The 20528-nt window shown below is 50.9% G+C and overlaps 1 long non-coding RNA gene and 2 gene segments (V, D, J or C); 2 read left to right on the forward strand and 1 right to left on the reverse strand.

Moving 5' to 3' along the window:
* Positions 1-1829: 1829 nt before the first annotated feature.
* On the reverse strand, positions 1830-15806 carry LOC139675313 (uncharacterized). 2 transcript variants are annotated; one of them, XR_011698469.1, is made up of 4 exons: positions 15718-15806; positions 13958-14067; positions 12750-12846; positions 1830-4249 (listed from the first exon to the last, which is right to left on the reverse strand). It is a non-coding gene; the product is annotated as an uncharacterized lncRNA (long non-coding RNA). The 2 variants fall into 2 exon arrangements; XR_011698470.1 differs by lacking the exon at positions 15718-15806 and adding an exon at positions 14161-14228.
* Positions 10984-20528, forward strand: part of LOC139675311 (M1-specific T cell receptor alpha chain-like) — a 30445-nt gene continuing 20900 nt past the window's right edge. The window contains 2 exon segments of the C gene segment in view: positions 10984-11077; positions 11851-12148. Coding sequence covers positions 11026-11077; positions 11851-12148 — 350 coding nt within the window.
* Positions 17213-19013, forward strand: LOC139675312 (T cell receptor alpha variable 4-like). The segment is given in 2 exon segments: positions 17213-17330; positions 17787-19013. Coding segments are annotated over 2 exon segments (573 nt in total).

Genomic DNA, 20528 nt, shown 5'->3' on the forward strand with positions numbered 1-20528 from the left:
GGCTCTCTGGGGGGTCTCTGGGGCTTCCTGGAGGTCACTGGGGGGTCCCTGGGGGTCCCTGGGAGTCTCTGGGGGTCCCTGGAGGGGTCTCTGGGGAATCCCTGGGGAAACCCTCTGGGTCTCTGGGGGTCTCTGGGGTGTGTCTGGGGGGGTCTTTGTGGGTCTCTAGAGGGTCCCCGGGGGTCTCTGGGGGGTTCTCTAGGGGGTCTCTGGGGCTTCCTGGAGGTCACTGGAGGGGTCTCTGGGGGTCTCTGGGAGTCTCTGGGGGTCCCTGGGGGGTCTCTGGGGGGTCCCTGGGGGGACTCTGTGGGTCTCTGGGGGTCTCTGGAGGTCTCTGGGGGATCTATGGGGGTCTCTGGGGGATCTATGGGGGGTTCCTGGGGGTCCCTGGGGTTCTCTGGTGGTCCCAGGGTGGGTCCATGGGGGTCTCTGGAGGTCCCTGGGGGTCTCGGAGGGGTCTTTGGGGATCTCTGGAGGGGTCTCTAGGGGTCCCTGGGGGGGTCTATCGTGATCTCTGGGGTGTCTATGGGGGTTGCTGGGGGGTCTCTGAGGGGTCCCTGGGGGTCTCTGTTGGTCCCTTGGGGGGTCTCTGGGAGTCCCTTGGGGGGTCTCTGGGAGTCCCTTGGGGGTTCCTGAGGGTCTCTAGGGTTCTCTGGGAGTCTCTGGGGGTGTCTGAGGGTCCCTGGGGGGTCTCTGGGGGGGTCTCTGGGAGTCTCGGGGGGTGTCTGGGGGTTTCTGCGGGGTCCCAGGGGATCCCCAGGGGAGTTCTTGGGGGGTCACAGGGGGGTTTTTGGGGTCTGTGGGGGTCCCTGGAGGGTCCCGGGGGGGTCCTTGGGGGTCCCTGGGGGGTCCCTGGGGGATCTCTGAGAGTCTCTGGGGGTCTCTGGAGTGGTCTCTGGGGGGTCCCTGGGGGGTGTCTGCAGGTGTCTGGGGGTCCCTGGAGGTCTCTGAGAGTCTCTGGGAGGTCTCTTGGAGTCTCTGGGGTCTCGGGGGTCTCTGGGGCTTCGTGGTGGTTCCTGGGGGGACTGTGGGGGTCGCTGGGGGTCTCTTGGAGTTTCTGGGGTCTCTAGGGGTCACTGGGGAGGTCCCTGGGGGGGTTCTGAGGGTTTCTAGGAGTCTCTGGAGTGTCTGGTAGTCTCTGGGGGTCCCTGAGGGGTCTCTTCGAGACGGACGAAGATTTCTCTCTGGGAAAAGGTGCCAGGGCAGAAAGCGACTGACCCTTTTCTAGGGATAATGGGGCCCCATCATTGGCACCTGAGAGCCAAAGGCTGCCGCCTTTTCCCTGGGCGCAAAGCCCGACGGCGCGGGCCACGTGCAGGTCCGGGAAAGTGCCATTTTTCAGCCCAGAATTCCGGACGGATGTTCATCAATTAGAGTAGGGGCAATAGACAAGCAACCAAAGCATGGAGAAATGCATTCGAGCAATAGACTAAGAGGAATAAAGTGGAAACAGTTTTTAATGAAGGTTGTGGAATCTCCATCTTGTGATGTGTTCAAAGCCTTGAGGCTCCTGTTGTAATGGAATCTGTTCTGAGCAGGGAGTTGATCCAGATGACCTCTGGAGATTGCTTTTCTCCTGCATTCTGCCTCTAAGGTTCGACCTCCTCAGCTGCCCCTCTAACCCTCTCCACCTATGTCCCATTTGTCCCCACACTACTGCTACCAAAGAGCAACTTTCAGGGATTGTGCTGGGACTGCAGAGGGGCAGCTGAAGTGAGGCTCTCAGTTCCTTACTGCCGTTGGCAGGAGACACCTTGCTACTCTTTCCAGAGGCAAAGCTCAGGCACAGCTCCAGGAAGCTGCTCCATCTGCTGGGCCAGCGCCTTGTTGCTGTCCAAGGCTGCAGCTGGTGCAGTGCAGGCTGATTCTTGCTGGGCTGTCCTTGCTGCAGGAGAGGAAGAGTCCATCTGCTAGGAGATCAAGTTGTGCCCGTGCAGAGCCCCACAACGCTCTGAGCCTGGGCGAGAACCCAAGCAGAACCAGCGCAGGGCTCAGGCCTGGGGTCTCCGGGGCTCTGGAGATGAAGAGCAGAGGAGTGGATAGAGGGGAGGCTGCACATCCGGAGCAGAGAGTCAGGGCTGGTGAGGGCAGCGTGGCAGATGCGGCGATGGTGGGCGCAGGGCTGGCAGCACTGGCTGTGGTACTGCTTGGTGTGTGGGGATGGCGGTGGAGGATGATGGGGATGGGGCATTTGTGGGATGGGGCCAGGGCCCAAGATTTGTGTCTGACCCTCTAGTTTCTTCTCGATCCTTATTTCCTGTATGTCTCTACGTTTGTCATCCTACTGTCTTCCGCCCATCAATCATTCCCTCCCAGCTCTTCCATCTTTCTCACTCCATCCATCCATCCATCCATCCATCCATCCATCCATCCATCCATCCCTGCCAATCTCTTTCATCATTTCCTCCTCCTTTTATTAACTCTGACTTTCCTTCGAAACATCTCCCACATTCTTGCCCCCAACAATCACTCTCAGAGAAATAGTCTCTCCATGCTTTTTTCTCAGTTCATATCCCCATGATCTCTGTCATGTTTTTTTCTGCTGTAGAAAAGGAATTCTTCTTTTTCTCCCTGGCCTTGGCAGCTACCGGGGAAGAGTTCAAGGGGCCTTTTTCTGGCCATGAACTGACTGGATACTCAGGATAGAAGAGATGATGTACATGGAGGAGAGCAGGGTGACCACACAGGAGGCCACCACAACAATTATGGAGTCAAGGAAGGTTGTCAGCTCCACGGGCCATGTATCACTGCAGGACAGGGCAAGGCAGGAATCTATATCACAGAGAAAATGAATGATGATATCTGGCCCACAGAACATCAACCTGGATGTCAGAAAGGCCAGCAAGCAGATGGGCAAAAAACCTCCCAGCCAGGAGCTGAGTGCCAGCTGAGTGGAGAGGACACTGTTCATGAGGGAGTGTCTTGGGTTGAGCTGGCAAAACGCCAACTATCCAAGACAGAGTGAAAAGGGAAAAAGAAGAGGGAGAGGAAAAAACCCTTTAAACTAGGTTTATGCTGAAACTAACTATATGTATTTATACAGAGAAGAGAAAATTAAGAGAAAACTACAATATAACACACACTTACACAAGTTATATATATATAAAAAGAAATAACCTCCCACTCCCCAGTTAATATAAAGTCTATTACTCTAGATTCATAAGCACTCTAAAAGACACTTTGCAAGAAAGAGAAAATATAACAACTAAATATTTCTACTTCCCTGAACTAAAATGGAATACGATGTAGCAGCAGCAGCAGCAGGGCCTAACAGAGCAGAAGAATGGCAGCACGTCTTCTCTGTACCTCTGCCATGGGGGAACTGACTTAACACCTTTGACTGCTACACACATATCTCAGGTTTGCGTCATCTGGTATGAAATATTTCCTTGGTTACCCAGTCAGGTGATAGCTGTCTCCCAATCCACATAGATTCTCTGAGCACGCTAATTTGAGGCCTAGCTAAAACCACTACAGGGAGCTGTATCTCAAAGGGCAGCATATGGCTAAGTAGTGATCATAGCCCATGACAGACAGGAGAAAACACTCAGTGGAGCCAAGACAGAGAAGAAAGAACAACTGGAGGATGCAAACACTCAAACAGATGGTCTAGCTTGTGGAGAGAAAGATTTCTGAGTTGAGAAAAAGGGTTTTTAGAATAACAGACAGAGTTTTGAGGTGCGAGTTTAATTCTGTGAGAAAGAGACCAATAACTAGCAAAACCAAAGGAGATAAGAAGGCTCTGGGTTATTCTACTTATGAGAATGGAATGTTGAGAGATAACGTGGTCATAGCAATGGTGAACATTTGTCTAAAAGTGTCATCCAATTAAAGCTGTGATGAGTTTTATAGACACTGTAATTCAACCTATGGGATGAAGCTATGGGTGGGAAAAGGTAAGGGATATATTCAGTAATGAAAAGTTAGAGCTTAGTTTTTACCTATCTGTTTTATCTCCACACTGGCTAGTCCCCAACATGACTCCTATGGCTTTGGGAACCACACCTGTAGTGTAGGAGATCTCCAGAAAGGAGAGATTGCAGAGGAAAAAGTACTTTGGGCTGTGTAGGTTGCTGCTCCCCCACACAAGGGCTGTGATGGATGCATTGCCTATTACTGTCAGGGAGTACATCAGTGCAAACACCACCACAAGGGAGATGAAAGAATCCCATGTGCCTGAAAAGCCAAGAAGGATGAATTCTTCCCCAATTGTCCCATTTGCCATGTCCTTCCAAATGTTGAGGTCCATCTGCAAAGAAAGAAAAGTTTCTGTGAGAATTTGCATGCCTGTGCTGGTCTTTCAGATGCTATTGGTAGTGAAAAAACACCACCTTTACTGAAAATGCACAGCGTGGGAAAACAGCACTGATCCCAAGTTAAAATTGTCAGGGAAATCCTCCCCTGCCAAAAAATGTTTGATCCTTCACATTTGTCACTTCTCAGACATCCTGCAAAGCAGATGCCAGGATTTAGCCATGGTGCAGGTGTTTGAGGGAGATACTTCAAAGAGTGAGCTCCACATGAGGGTGTCAGGGGAGATCTCATCCAGGTGTAAAAGCAGCTGATGGGGGACTATGGAGAAGATGGACCCAAGATCTTCTCTTTTTTTGCCCACTGATAGGACAAGAGGCATTTGGAACAAAGCAATAGAGCAGAGCTTCTTTGTGACAGTAGGAATGAATGTCTGACTGTGAGAGTGAGGAAGCACTGACACAGCATGTGCACAGTGGTAGTGGATTCTCCAGCCTTGGAGACAGTCAAAAGCCGTTTCACATGATCTGGGTAATCAGCTCTATATAAGCCTTTCTGAGCAGGGGATGGGACCAGGTGACTCGCAGAGGTCCTTTCTGAATGAAACAATGCTCTTTTTCCATATTGGCAGGCATGAGGAAAGGCTGAGAGAAATTATGCTTCTCAGTCTTTGAATAAGAACCTAAAAGTTCAGCTGTTTAATCTTGGAACACTTGACTAAAAGATAAAGTGAGGAGGAAGTCAGAGGAAACAAAATTCTTCCTGAATACAGTGACAGAAAAAAATGTCAATGGACATAGTGTGTAACAAAGGAAATTTTTGCTGAAAATAAGGAATTTCTTTTAATTTTATTTTTATTTCTATGTTTTGCATATGATGTCAGAGCATGGATGTACATGGATCCCAGTACGAATGACACTCTGGTTGAAAAAACTGTTGATTAAAATGCAGCTCATTGATGGTGACACTGGAAATAAAAGGGGGATAGAACAGATATTGTTATGACCCTTCAGTCACTGAAAAATTCTATTTTGGATCATGAAGTGGACCTTGAGTTGGGGTTTGTCACATGGTGCAAATTCCACGTGTGCTGACATTCACTGACATGCCATATTCAGAGTTTTCAGGGGATTTTCTTAGAAATAGGCAACTTTATTCATTGTTTATATGTTGAGCAAAGTAAATTCTCTATTAAAAAAGGGTGTTTGCAGGCACAGAGATTGGCAGTTCATGAGGTGCTATGGTTGGGCAAGAGGAGAATTTTGCCCCTGCCTGGAGTGTTGAAAAGACAATGTCAGGGTCTGCAGGGTTTCGAGTGTGACTCATGAAAGAGAAAAGAGACCAAAAACCCCCAGTTTTGTGAAATTTCTATTTCTGCTCTGAAAAATGTTGCTTTCACAGCAAGGTCGCTGAACAGCATGAAGTGCTGGAGCCACTTTGTTCAGGTACAAATTGTCTAGTAGTTATAGAGACCAGTGTACCATGGTTAGAAGTCATACATTAAACTAAGCCAGACATTTCAATAGGATGAAATGGTAAAGAGCCAAGATTTTGTAGAGTTAGAGCCAAGGTTTTGCAAGTTTTTCATGTCATTGAACAAAGAAAAGGCAAAAGTCCAGCAGGGATGAAGACACTTCAAGACCACCCCGAGGGATGAAGTCAGGAGACCACTACCCAAATTCAAAGCCAAAAAGAAAGCTCTGCCCAAGATTCCACCTAGTCATTAATATGGAAATTAGAAGGTGTTAACTATGCACTTAAGACTATAACATAGCTTATTTTCCAGAAACAAGTTAGGCAAGTTTTTGCCTTGTATGAACTGGCTTACCTCCAACGTTGTCAATAAATACCTTTGCTATTAGAATAAAAATCTTCTCTTAGCAGTTATTTTTGTGACGTTTTTGCTTATCACTCATCAGAGATCTGAGTACTGCATCTCAGAGCTGAGCTGAAGCCCAAGGACCCTCCACTTCTCTAAGGCTCAGATCAATCCCTTTATCTTTCCAAGAGAAGAAAAAAGGGAAGTGGTAAAAAAAGAACACACTGACACCACTCTGGGAGTGAGTGATAAAGGAGACCAGGAGGGAGCTCTGCATTCCTCAGCCTCTGTTCACAGGTCCTGCCAGAAAATCTGCTGCAGAATGTGGTCCTGGCAGGACTGTTCTCCAGTGTAGGCTCTCCACAGGGGTCTCACTTTCCTTAGAGGGCATGTTCATTGTCTGTGGCTTGGAATCTTCAAAGAAAGGTGAATATCTGTCCTCCATGCACCTCCACAGGCTCTAGAGGACAACCTGCCTCACCATGGACTTCACCACATATATGAGCTTTGGCACCTGGAGCAGCTCCACTCCCTCCTTCATCACTGACATTCCTGACTGCACAGTTGTTTCTCTCACGTATTTCCCTTTTTCTCTTTCTGCATATATTGCACAGCATTTTTTCCCATTTTAAATCTCTGTCAGCACGGATGGTTCTTCTGACAGGCAATGAGCCCAGAGTGCTGAGGCCAGCAAGACCTTTGCCTGTCGTGCCCCTTGGCCATTCTTGCAACCATGTGCCTTGAAGGACAATTCTGGAGTGCCCACATGCCAGTGAAGGGGAGATGTGAAGGAACAGATGATAGGGTCGAAGAGAGAAAACCGTGTCTCAGTCCTGCGAAAGGCGCTGCAAACCACTCCCGCTCCGGCCACCCGGCCCCGCAGCCTCGGCGGTGCAGAGCCCCGACCACCGCCCCGCTCCCGCTGCTCTCGCCTCCGCTCCGCAACTAGCCCGAGCGGCGCCGGCACAGAACAGAGCCCCGGGGCGGAGCTGGCACCGTGGCAGGAGAGGAGGGGAAGAGGGGAAGAGGAGGCGGCGCGTCTGCAGCAGAAAGCAGGGGCTGGCGGGGGCAGCGAGGCGCGGGCGGCGGAGCGGCGGGATGCGGCGGTGGCGGTGCGCGGGGCTGGCGGCGCTGGCCGCGGTGCTGCTCGGTGAGCGGGGCTGGCGGCCGGGGAGGGTCGGTGTCGGGACTGGGGCTAGGATGGCCACGCAAGCCCTAGAGACTGCCGTCCTACTTGACTTCTTCACAGATCTCTGTCCCCGAACTATTCTCCTGTGCGTCCTTCGCTCTGTTCCGTAAAACATTCCCTCAGAAAACTTATCAGTCCTCTATTTGTCAAAACGTTCCTGTTTCTTTCTTTACTCTCTTTCACAGAAATCATGCAGTCAGTCCTTCCCCCTTCCTACTTTTCTCTGTCCTTCCGTGCTTTGTCCCGCAGCCTTCCATTCTTCAGTGACTCCACCACTTAAACTGTCATTCACGCACTCATCTCTCCACCAAATACCAATGGACACTTCCACTGCTACACATGTTGATATCCTCTTACAGTTCTCTGTATGGTCCTGACGATATCCACGTCTCTGGATGGTCGTGACTTCTTCTGTGGGATTTGTTCTGGGAAACAACATAGAGTGCAAAAAGCAATTTGGTCTGTTTTTCCTCTTTATCTCCCCAGCAGTGCCTGCAGGCAGAGCTCAGGTGCAGCAGGAGCCATTGGTAGAGACCACTGAGGCGACCAGAATCTCCATCAAGTGCTCACACCCCAATAAACGAATTGGAGACTTCATCCACTTCTACCGTCAGCTCCCCAGCCGAAGCCCTGAACTCCTCGCACGGGCTGCTAAAGGGTCCAAAGAGGTGCGGGACCCACCGGGGCTGATGTCAGTCTCGGCTGACCGTAGTTGGACCATCCTATGGCTCTCTGAGCCCCGTGTTAGGGACACGGCAGTGTATTACTGCGCGCTGGGACACACGGGCAGAGGAGCCTGGGCTGAGGCCAGGCACGAACGGCCGCGGACGGGGCGGGGGGGGGGGGGGGGGGGGGGGGGGGCGGGGACACAGCGCCGGCCGGGCCTGCACGGGGTTGGCCACATAGTGCAAATCTCACCTGTGCTGGCATTGATTGACACCATCGCCTCTGGAGCTTTCAGATGGTTTGCTTAAAAACAGACGACTGTTCACCATTTCTACAGCTGAGCAAAGTACCGTCTCTACAAAAAGAGGGTGGGTGATTCAGTCAGAGTTAAAACACAGGCTTATGACAGCATTGCTGAGTGTCGAGTGACACACACAACACAACAGAGGTCTGGGCATAATCAAGTCAGCTGCACTGTGTACTGCTCCTGACCTCTGTGATCCATTTCAGGAAGGTACAGATATCCACTGGTTCATGAGGTGCTTTTCTTTGGGCAAGAGGAGAATTCTGCACCTGCCTGGAGTGTTGAAAAGGGTCAGTCAGGGTCTGCAGGGTGTTGAGTGCCACTCATCTGGGATCTGAGCACTGCATCTCAGAGGTATGCTGAAGAACGTGTGAAGGCAGACACTGAGATGGAAGCAGGCGTAGCCAATACAGCCAAAGTGTAAGTGATGATGAGAGAGGAGGCAAAAGCATCGAGGACAGACTTTCAGCAATGGGCTCAGCAAGGATGGTTGTACGATTCTCCTCTCGGTACAAATGCAGAATCCCCATTTCCAAGAAATGTCTTATTTCTGTTCGGAAGCTTAAAAAGAAAGAACCATGTCAGGAGCCCATAGGTAAGCTAGATCCTTCTCTTACAGCTGTGAAGAATGTGACAATCTCCTCCTTTTACACCATGAGGAGGTGCAGCACGTCCACAAGAATGCTCTTATAACCACCATTATCATTACTTGCATCGGTAGTCACCTCATTGTAGATGTTTTGTAGTGAAAAAAACATTTTAGAGGTAACCAAAATAAACAGTATGTTTTCTGTGTTGTCATGGGTGGGTGCCTGGAATCATTCTGGAGCTGATCTAGAGAAAGATGTGGGAGGAAGGGTCTTCTTCTGCCAAGACATCACCCCTTCATCCTCCCTTTCAGGTCAGTGTGGCAAGGCTGTCCCAGCCACCCAGCACTCTGCTGGGTGACCTGTGTGCTCCCTGACTGTGTATAGGGGTTACCTACTGATCTCTCATCCTGTTCCCTGCTAATTCTTCAGCTCTTTCCCTATGGAATATGTTGCCCTTGCCACCTCTGGGTTTGAGACATCCAGCAGCTCTGCTGGAGTCCCGTTCCTCTCTCACATTGTGCATTTTTCCACAAGAGCAAGACACAGCCAGAGACCCTGGGCCACTGCCCACCATGGCTCATCTCTGAGTTCCTGGGCAGCCAGGAGACAGGTGTTTGTCCCAGGCAGATGAAGAATGACAGAGAAGTGACAGAGACAGAGGAGTCTTCTAATCACCAATAAAATAACAATTTGCCCAGAGAGTTAAAGGCACCATACAAAGATGGGAAACCTCACTGGGGAAGAAGCCCCTGAGCTCCCAAAAGCCCAGCAGTGGGCGTGCAGCAGAGCAGGTGATTCCATCTGTGGAGGTGAGGACTCGACTGCCGGCTGACCGGGAACAGACCATGAGTGAGGCCTTGGAGTCAGGGAACGTTCACAATACCTTTGGCTGAGGCAGGCACAGGTGCTGCTGCTGTGAGATGGAAAAGTCCAGAAAGAATATGTCAGACACAAAACCCAAGTCCTTTCCCTGCCCCACTTCTTGCTTTGTTACCCCAAGAGAGTAATTTTCAACAGCTCTGTTTTCTCTGGGCTAGGAGGTGTTTTCTGACTCTTGCTCATGACATAGCCAGCTTGGTCTCTCATGCAGCTTGAATATCTTGTCCTAACTATCTTCCTGGGCCAGCTGCTGGGTAAGTCCTGGATTTTCATCAATGCACCCTTCTTCCTAACAGAAAATCCTCAACAGCCTTTTCAGACCCATGTGAGGAAATACCATTGAATAGAAGGAAAATGCTGTGAATTTTCTGCTCATATTTACAGATTTCCAAGGGTTCACTCAGAAGCTCTGACTTCTCTAAAGGAAAAGGGAGGAGAGAAAAACAAGCCTCTGAGCAGGATGAGCACCTCACTGTCTGCAGGTCTTAGGGCTTAGCGACAGGGCAGGCAGCCTTCTCCACCACAGGTTCGTATCCCATTCAGTTTTACTTCCCACAGTATTTTGCTGTGGAGCTGCTGACCTTCACTTTCTTCCAGGCACCATGGGGCAGACCACTGTCAGCCAGGAAGATGGACAAGTCATGGTGAAGCAGAGAGACCCCTTCCGGACCACCTGTACCTTCCAGACCAATAACTTTAATGCCTTACTCTGGTACCAGCAGAGGCAAGGACGAGCCCCACAGCTGCTCTTGTATCAGGCAGGGACTGGCCCCAGGCAGAGTGGCCGTATCACCACGTTGCTGAACACGACGGGGAAATACAGTGTCCTGCAGGTGGAGGAAGTGGAGATCTCTGACAGTGCCTTGTACCTCTGTGCTGTGCAAGACACGCTGGTACAGGAGGCTTCCTGGGCTGTGCAAGAAGCCAGGGGAGGGAGGGAATGTGTCCCCGCAAGGCTGAGCTTGGGGAAAGGGACCCTCATCTGTCCTCTGGCAGCGCTGTTTCCCTTGTACACCCAGAGATCTACAAGCTGAGATCCTCTTCCAGGAGATGGCAGTGTCAGTGATTGAGAGGACGGAGAAGGTGGTGAAACCGTCTCAGGTTCGCTCAGGTGCTGCCAGTTCCTGAGTGGATCTCCTTTTGATGCCCTGTCGGTGGTGTCTGGGATGGGACAGAGCTGTCCCTTGTCCCTGGTAATACAAAGGACTTAGCCCGCCATGGGGCGGAGCTGGCGGCGGCGAAGAGGAGAGGGGAGGGGAGGAAAGAGGTATCAGTGGAGAGGAGTGGTCCGGAGCAGAGAGCCAGGGCTGGCGGCGTGAGCGGCAGGATGCGGCGGTGGCGGGGCTTGGAGCTGGCAGCTCTGGCCGCGGTGCTGCTCGGTGCGCGGGGCTGGCGGCGAGAGAGGATGGGGACCGGGGCCGGGTGTTCCCCAGCCACTTCTGCGGCAATCCTTCTTTCTCCTTCTTCAACGTCTCTTTCTCCCCCTTCCCCATCCCTGGCCCTCTCTCATCACTTGTCCCTCCGAAGCTCCACCCTCTGTTAGTATGAGCCTGCTTGCACGTATACCTGTTTTTCATGCATCCTTCTCTCTTCCTCCTCTAGTTTATTTTACTGCCCTGATCAGAGCCCTCTGCTCTTCATTGTAAAAACTCTTCTCCCTGTCTACTTCTCGTCCATCCAACCACATATCTAGACCCTTTTCTTCATGTATCTAGCATTCCTCACCTCTCTTTCTTCTCTGAGAGCCCTCTCTCATCTCTTCCTCTGATTGTTTCATATCTGTACTCACAAGTACATGCCCTGCGTGTCTCCATTATTTCATACATCTATACATTTCCCTGTGATTCAGTAGTTATTGTTCCTATCAATTCTTCCCTCCATCCTTCACTGTAACACAACCAATCCTCCTGTCCCCTTTCCCTCTTGCTGTTCAACCCTCCATCGCTTGCCATGTCTAATCCTTCATGTATCAGTTTCAAATTCCCAGCCTCACCAGATTCCCAGTTCATCCTTGATAACAGGCATTCCTCCCCATTTATTTCACTCTGGCTCTGTCTCACTGCCCCTGTTACTGACTGTCTCTGTGGGAAAAGAGACATCAGAGCTTGGCAATCACTGTTGACTTTTGGCTTTGTTTCTCCTTTCTCGGCAGTGGCTGCAAACCGAGCCCAGGTGCAGCAGGAGCCCTCAGCAGAGACCACCGAGGGCACGAGCATCACTATCAACTGCTCCCACCCCAACATAGGCAGGACCGAATTGATCCTTTGGTACCGTCAGCTCCCGGGCCGAGGTCCCAAATTCCTCGTGAGCGTTCACAAAGAATCCAAAGAGCTGCCGGACAAGTCGGGACAGGTGTCGGTGCCACCAGACCGTCGCTGGAGCTCGCTGCGGCTGTACGGGCCCCGCTTTCGGGACGCGGCAGTGTATTTCTGTGCCCTGGGAGACACGGGCAGAGGAGCCGGGGCTGCGGCCGGGCACGAACCGCCGCGGGCGGGGCCGGGCGGGGGCACAGCGCCGGCCGGGCCAGCAGGGGGCGCTGCCGCCCCGCCCGCCGGGCCCGTTCAGGCCCCGCACCTCGTTCCGCGGCACGACCAGCGCAGACACCGCGGCCACCGAGTCCTCCCGCTGCAGCTCCCGCAGCGCTGGCACAGCGCGCCTCGCAGCGCCACAGAGGCGTCCCGCACGGCCCGGGGCTCCCCGGGTCCCGCTGCCTTCTCTGCCTCACACGGAACTGCTGCTGCCTGCCCTTGTGCCATCGGCTTTGGCCCTCCGGCCGCGTGTATTGCTGCTCTCGGGCTGGCTGCCAAAGCAAAGAGCTGGTGCTTGAGAGCATCGCTGGTGGGAGCTGTCAAAGCATTTGCAGTGACCGGCCAGCATGGTCTACTGAATGGAGAGCTGTCAGCTCATGAGCAGTTTGCAGTGAGGCTTTAAGAGGTGATAAAGGAATCTCCATCTCTGTCCCTGCAGAAATGTATCTGCCACGTCCTGAAACGTGGATGAGAAGGCCCACTCTCACCTGCACAGGTAAAGGGTGTATGGTTTGGATCCCACCTGGGGCTGGAATTCTGTTCTCTGAATTCTGTCCTCATCCTCGGCTCTTCACAAACACCCCCGACAGATTCAGCAACTTGCAGGAGCAGTAGCACATCTGGTAAGGTGAATAATAAATATGTTGGAATACAGGAGCCTCTGAAATGACATCAGTGCTTTTCACACCCACCATCCATCTGAAACTACTTGGTCCCTTTTCCTTCATGTTTGTCACTTCTCAGACATCCTGCAAAGCAGATACCAGGATTAAGCCATGGTGGCAGGAGGGAGACACGTCAAAAGCTGAGCTCCACATGAGGTTTCCCTCCAGAACCTTAACTCTAGAGACGCGAATTTCTCTCGGGACATGAGAGTTTCAGCATCTTCAGGAATTCACTCACCTGGACAAGCTCAGCGCAGGCCACTTTCAAGGCATGTGAAAGGAGAGAGTGGCTGGTTGTCTGAGGCTCAGAGTACGTCCCTTTTCCTTTCAGAGGGAAGAGTAAGGAAAAGGGAAAGTTATAAAGAAAGCGCACCATGACACCAGTGTGGGAGTAAGTGATGAGGGACACAAGAAGGGAGCTCGGAGCTCCTCACTCTCTACTATTGATGGGCCATTAGGAAGCTGCAGGAGCGGCTGTGAAGTGGCTGAGGCTGAGCTTTGAAAATGAACAGAAGTAACAAGAGAAAGGAGAGGAAAAAAATTGAAGAGGATCATGGGAAATCGGAGAACACTTCTCCAGGAATGCTGGGGGGAGAGGTGGGGGGGATGGAAATGAGATGGGGTTGCGGGTGGGGGAGTGATGGGGAGAAAAGAAGTGACTGGGGAGGAGGAAGGGGAGGCAACACAGGGGAGGAAGGAAATAAGGGGAGGAAGGAAATACACCAAGAGAAGGGCTGGTCAGTGCACTTGTTGGGATGAGACCTGTGCCTGAGCACTGCAGACCCCTCCCCTTGCAATCTTACAAAATCCTTTCTTAATCATCCTTTTTAAACTATTCTTCCTTAATAATTTTTCTTATCCATCCTTTCTTAACCATATGTCCCTGGAGAAGTGTCTCTGCCATGGAATGGAAGGTGGGTGAGAAGCCTCATTCCCACCTGACTGGATCAGGACTTCTTGGTTTCAATCCCACCTGGGGTTGGAATTCAACTGTAGAACACCTGTGAGAGAGGATTCAGTGCCTTGCAGGAGTACTAGAAGCTCTTGGAGATAGAATAATAAATACCTTGGAATACAGGAACATGTCCAATGACCTGAGTGCTTTTTCGCATCCACTTTCTCTCCGAAAGTGGTTGGTCCTTTGGCTAGTCTTTTCCTTTTCCTTCCAGTTTGTCACTGAAATGCAGACATCTTCTATTAAAAAAGGATGTTTCACTTCTAGATAAAGCACAAACATCTGACAGCCTTGCAGTGTGCCAAGTGACATACACAGAAGAGCACAGCAGCTCCTCTGCCTCCTTCCTTCCAGACCTCCCTGACTGCAGAGCTGTTCCTCTGATGTATTCCCCTCTCTCTCTTTCTGACAGTATTGCACAGCGGTTTTCCCCTGTTTTTAAATTGCTGCCAGCACAGATGGTCTCAATGACAAGCAATGAGGCCAGAGTGTCCAGCCAAGTGAGTCCTCTGCCTGTCGTGCCCCTTGTCCATTCTTGCAACCATGTGCCCTGAAGGACAATTCTGAAGTAAGGACGTGCCAGTGAAGGGAAAGCACGAGAGAGCAGATGATGGGGAGGAAGAGAGAAAACTGTGTGTCAGTCCTGCGAAAGGCGCAGCAAACCACTCCCACTCCGGCCACCCGGCATCTCCATCAACTGCTCACACCCCAAAGTGGAGACCAGGGATTTCATCTGTTTCTACCGTCAGCTCCCGGGTCGAAACCTCGAACTCCTCGCACGGGCTGCTAAAGGGTCCAGAGAGGTGCGGGACCCAGAGGGGCTGATGTCGGTCTCGGCTGACCGTCGCTGGACCGTCCTATGGCTCTCTGAGCCCCGTGTTGGGGACGCGGCAGTGTATTACTGTGCCGTGAGAGACACGGGCAGAGGAGCCTGGGCTGAGGCCGGGCACGAACCACCGCGGGCAGGGCCGGGCGGGGGACGGGGACACAGCGCCGGCCAGTCCAGCACGGCGTTTGTCACATGGTGCAAATCCCACCCCTGCTGGCATTCACTGTCACCATCGCCTCTGGAGCTTTCAGAGGATTTCCTTAGAAACAGACAGCTCTGTTCACCGTTTCTACAGCTGAGCAAAGTAACGCCTCCGCGAAAAGAGGGTGGGTGTTTCATTCCTAGATATGAAGCACAGGCTTGTGACAGCATTGCTGAGTGTCGAGTGACACACACAACACAACAGAGGTCTGGGCATAATCAAGTCAGCTGCACTGTGTATCCCTTACTGCTCCTGAGCTCTCTGATCCAGGTCAGGAAGGAACAGAGATACACTGGTTCATGAGGTGCTTTTCTTTGGGCAAGAGGAGAATTCTACACTTGTCTGAAGTGACCAGAAGGGACAGTCAGAGTCTGCAGGGTGTTGAGTGCTACTCATCTGGGATCTGAGCAATGCATCTCAGAGGTGTTCTGAAGACAGTGGGAAGGCAGACACTTCCCACTGAGATGGAACCAGGTGCAGCCAATACAGCCAAAGTGTAAGTGATGGTGAGAGAGGAGATAAAAGCCCAAGGAAAGGAGAGACTGCAAAGGATGTGGCCCTGGAGTCAGTAGGAATGGTTTCAAGTTTCTCCTCTCAGTGCAAATTCAAAATCCCCATCTTCCTGTAAATGTCTTACGTGTTCTGAAGCCTAAGAAGAAAGGACCATGTCCGGAGCCCATAGGAGGGTTAGCTAGATCCTGCTCTTCCACCTGGGAAGACTCCAACGGACTGAGAACCCTCTACTTCCCTAAAAACTTACTTTTACACAATGAGTATATGTAGCACTTCAATGAGAATGCTCATATAAGAACCATTAGCATTACCTGTGTCAGTACTCACCTCATTGTAGATGTTGTGTAGAGCAGGAGACATTTCAGAAATAATTAAAAAAATGAAAACAAATAAACAAATAAACCCCCCCAACAAAGCAGATTAGTATGTTTTATGTGCTCTGTTGGGTGCCTGGAATCATTGTGGATCTGATCTAGAGAAGAGGGTGGGAGGAAAGGTCTCCACCTGCCAAGACCCCACCCCTTCATTTGCTCTTTCAGGTCGGTGGGGCAGGGCTGTCCCATCCACACCCCTCACAGGCAAGACTCTGCTGGCTGCCCTGTGTGCTCCCTGGATGTCTGTGCTGTGACCTACCGACACTGCTTTCTGCTCCATGCTCATTCCTCAGCCCTTTCACTATGGAATATGTTGGGCTTTCCACCTCTGGGTTTGTGACATTCAACAGCCCTGCTGGAGCCCCGTTTCTCTCTCACATTGTGCATTTTCCCATAAAAACAAGACACAGCCAGAGACCCTAGGCTGCTGCCCAGCGTGGCTCATCTCTGTGTTCCTGGGGAGCCGGGAGACAGGTGTTTGTCCCAGGCAGATGAAGAATGACAGAGGAAAAGCGATAGAGACAGAGGAGTCTTCTGTTCACCGACAAACTAGCAATGAGCCCAGAGAGCTGAGGACATCACAGAAAGAAGTGAATCCTCGGTGGAGAAAATTGCACTGAGCTCCCAAAGCCTAACAGTGGGTGTGCAGCAGAGAAGGTAATTTCAGCTGTGGAGGTGAGGACTCCACTGTGAGCTAACTGGGAACAGCCCCTTCCCATGAGTGAGGCCCCAGAGTCAGGGAATGTTCAGAACACCATTGGCTTAGGGAGATACAGGTGCTGCTGTTGAGGAAGGAGGAAAAGCAAAAGGAACATTTCAGGCTCTGAACATACAAGCAATTTCCCTGCCCCACTTCTTCCTTTGCTCCCACAAGAGAGTAATTTTCAACAGCTCTGTATTGCGGGGCTGGGAGATGATTTCTGACTTTCTTCCAGCAAAGAGTCAGGTTGGTCTCTCATGCAGCTCGATTATTTCGTCCTCACTGTCTTCCTAGGCCAACAGCTGGGTAAGTGTGGGGTTTTCATCAGTGTATCTTTGTTGTTCCACCCAGCAATCCTCAACGGCATTATCAGGCCCATGTAAAGAAAGTCCATTTAGTAGAGGAAAATTGCTCTGACTTATCTGCTAATATTGGTGCTTTTGCTTGTGTTCACTCAAGAAGATCTTAAGTTTTAAAAAGTGAAGGAAAGAAAGTGAAGAGAAACCTTGGATCGCTTCTCTGTCTCTTTTTTCTCCTTCAACACACCTCCATCTCCCTCTTTCTTCTGATTACTTTGCTGTCACCACAGGACATCTCAGCTGTCTTTGAAACCCAACATTCCTTGAACTTGTGCCTCTTCTTGTGCTCTGGGTTTGTGTCGTGACGACAGAGCCCGCCTCGCGACCGAGCTGGTGGCAGTAGAGAGGGAAAGAGAGAGGAAAGGAGGGGAGGAGGGGCCGGAGAGGAGGCGGCGCGCCCGCAGCAGAGAGCAGGGGCTGGCGGGGGCAGGAGGCGCGGGCGGCGGAGCGGCGGGATGCGGCGGTGGCGGGGCGCGGGGCTGGCGGCGCTGGCCGCGGTGCTGCTCGGTGAGCGGGGCTGACAGTGGGAAGGAGGATGGCGGTCGCGGTCTTTGTGGAACGGGGACTGGGTCCAAGACTCCTGTCTGACCCTCCCTCTCGATCTTTACTTTTCGTTTGTCTCCACCTTTGCTATCGTAATTTCTTCGCGCCATGAAATCATTCCCTCCCAGCTCTCCTGTCTTGGTTACTCCATTTGTTTCCGAATGCATGCCTCTATCCATCCATCCATCCACTCCTCACAGCCAGTCCCTTTTCTGCACTCTTTTTGCTCAGCTGAACTCTGATTTTCCTTCGAAAGATTCTTCGTATTCTTGTCCACAATGAACCACTCGCCAAGAAAAATGTCATTCCATACTTTATTCTCAGAATATATCCCCATCATCTCTGGTCTGTTCTCTTCTCCTCTCTCCTCTTACATGGACCTTTCTGCAATAGAACAGTAATTCTTTTTCTCCCTGGCAGTGGCTGCGAGCAGAGCCCGGGTGCAGCAGGAACCATTAGCACAGACTACCGAGGGGACTGATATCACCATCAACTGCTCACATCCAGAAATCCAGTCCGGAAATTGGATCATGTGGTACCGTCAGCACCCGGGCAGAAGCCCCGAACTCCTCGTCCAAACACATTCAGGGTCCAAAGAGCTGCCGGACAAGTCGGGACAGGTGTCGGTGCCACCAGACCGTCGCTGGAGCTCGCTGTGGCTGTACGGGCCCCGCTTTCGGGACGCGGCAGTGTATTTCTGTGCCCTGGGAGACACGGGCAGAGGAGCCGGGGCTGCGGCCGGGCACGAACCGCCGCGGGCGGGGCCGGGCGGGGGCACAGCTCCGGCCGGGCCAGCAGGGGGCGCTGCCGCCCCGCCCGCCGGGCCCGTTCAGGCCCCGCAGCCCCCGCGGCTCCGCCCGTTCCCTCGCCCTGTCCCTGCTCCCCAACAAACACCCCATGTTTTTCACAGTCCCCAAATACTTCTTCACGTCATTCAGTAAGGAGTCTGGTCCACCTACAGGCAGGAAAACTGATGAGTTTATCACACAGTCACCTTACAATTCTGGCACCTGTCATTCCCGGACAAGGGGTCAATCATCACACCCAAATTCCTAGTGAGGAGATTGTAGCAAAGAGTGTTGTGCTGGGAGTCCTCCTGTCTGACTCTGGCCATGGGTGTTTGCAGGAGGTGCTGTTCCCAGAGGTGTTTCCCTTGAAGGGCTTCGTGTGGTATGAGAAGTGTGGGAGAACACTCAACTTGCAAGGACTGGAAAAAACACTTTAGAAAATGTACCTACAAGGACGATGTTGCTGAGGACCAACCCAGACCAGACCAGCCACACAGATTAGAGACTTTCACAGCTGAAGTTCAAAAGTTATGTTTTTTATTGTACAGGTTTTTGTTGAGAAAGCTTTCTTGTTATTCCCTCACAGTTGCTACCACTCGTGTTTTTTCCCTTATGGCTTTGTTCTTGGTTAATCACCAAGTCTTCTCCCCTTCATACCCTTTTCATCCTCTGCCCTAAACCCTGGTTTCCTATTGGTTATTTTTTCTGCTGTTGATGAATTTTTCCCCATTGGCTATCTGGTTGCCCTGTTACTCACTCTGCCCCTCCTTTCCCAATCCCATCCAAGCTCCAGAACCTTTCCTCAGAACCCTGTAAATATCCATGTTGTCCCTCAATAAAGGCTTTCTGTGCCTTTTTCCATCCAGTGCTGAGTGTGCTCTGGATCATTTTCCCTTGGTCAACAGCTCGACAGAGAAGGGAGAGAAAGCCCTTGTGGGGAATCGAGAGTCAAACACCCAGATCTCGGTGCATTTGCCTGCAAAGCAGGCCTGCCTCCTAGCCAGACAGTAGAAGGTGCAGGACTCACTCTCTGTCTGGGCACTGCATGGGAGGTGAAGTTCTCCATGGAAACTCCTCCCATGCTGGGCGCTGGTTGTGTACTTCAGGAGGAGCAAAAGGCAGGAAAGCTGCCTGCAGCCTCCTATTGCAAGATAATTATGGGGCTTGTTACAAGCAGGGAGTTATTGTTAAGTGTTAGAACAGCTTTCCAACTACCAATTGTTGGTGGATGTGTCACCTTTCAGATAAAGAATAAGTGACTATTCATCTCGAAATTGTCAGACTTGTGAGTCCAGTTTACTCTCTTTCATACAAAACATTCAAGGTCAAAACTGCCAGCCCAGGGGGATTTTTCTTCCATTTTCATCAGTGCTTTTTGGAGAGTTTTTTCATTTTGGGGTTTGTTTTGTTGTTGTTGTTGTTTTAGCTAATATCTTCAAGATGAGAATGTGCTTGAAAAATGCCCATGTTTTACTATTGGTTATAAGGAACACTGTAACATCCGTAGTAAGTTTGGAAAACTCATGTGTGTAGGATGTGTTCCTGGCATTGTAAGACATCTCATTTTCATTTTCCTGAACATGTAGTTCAGAGTGTCAGTTTCTTTTCAGATTAAGGTTTTTATGAGCTTTACATTTAGAAATGAAAGAGAATTTAATATGTAGAGAGAAGGTCTGCCATGAATCAGAACTTTCTAAGGCCAAGATTTTTGTAAAACTATGACAAAGGTGAAAATCAAGATCCTAAATGGAAATGAGGAATGCACATAAAATTAAGCCATGACAGCCTAAAAGAATTGCAAAAGGCCCTAGGAAGCAAGTGCCTGTGGTTCCAAGGATTGCATGCAGTTAGTTTTGGGCAATAGGTGTCTGACATCAGTTCCCCACAGAGTTTAACTGATGATTTGGTCAATTTTTTATTCTAAGTTTCCAGAATAGAACTGGGTATTGGCATGTGAGTGCTTACATTTCAACAGTCCAAGAAATTTCACTTTTAATTTATAAATGACTTAGGCTTCAAAAGCACTGGGATATCAGAGGCTGTGAAGAATTTATGCATGCCCTTGCCTGACCCTGATCACTGAAATCTATTGACAAAAACTGTTCCTGAGTCTCTTTATCCTCCAACAATTTTTCTTAGTGTTTTGGCAACCAGCATTTTTAGTGTTCAGAAAATACCATTGTGCATGGATTTGTGTCCCAAGGCAGATCACCAGACTGTACACAGGTGCAGGTAAGAACTTCTTGTTTCCCAGAAGTACCCACTTGCATTTCTCTCCAGGTGACTTTCCAAATCAGGTTTGATTTTAACTACAGTAACTCAATATTTTGAATGAGATTATTCCTGCCTGTGTGACTGGATGTAGCACAATATT

Source organism: Pithys albifrons, chromosome 8 (assembly GCF_047495875.1).
Source record: "Pithys albifrons albifrons isolate INPA30051 chromosome 8, PitAlb_v1, whole genome shotgun sequence".
Lineage (NCBI taxonomy): Eukaryota > Metazoa > Chordata > Aves > Passeriformes > Thamnophilidae > Pithys > Pithys albifrons.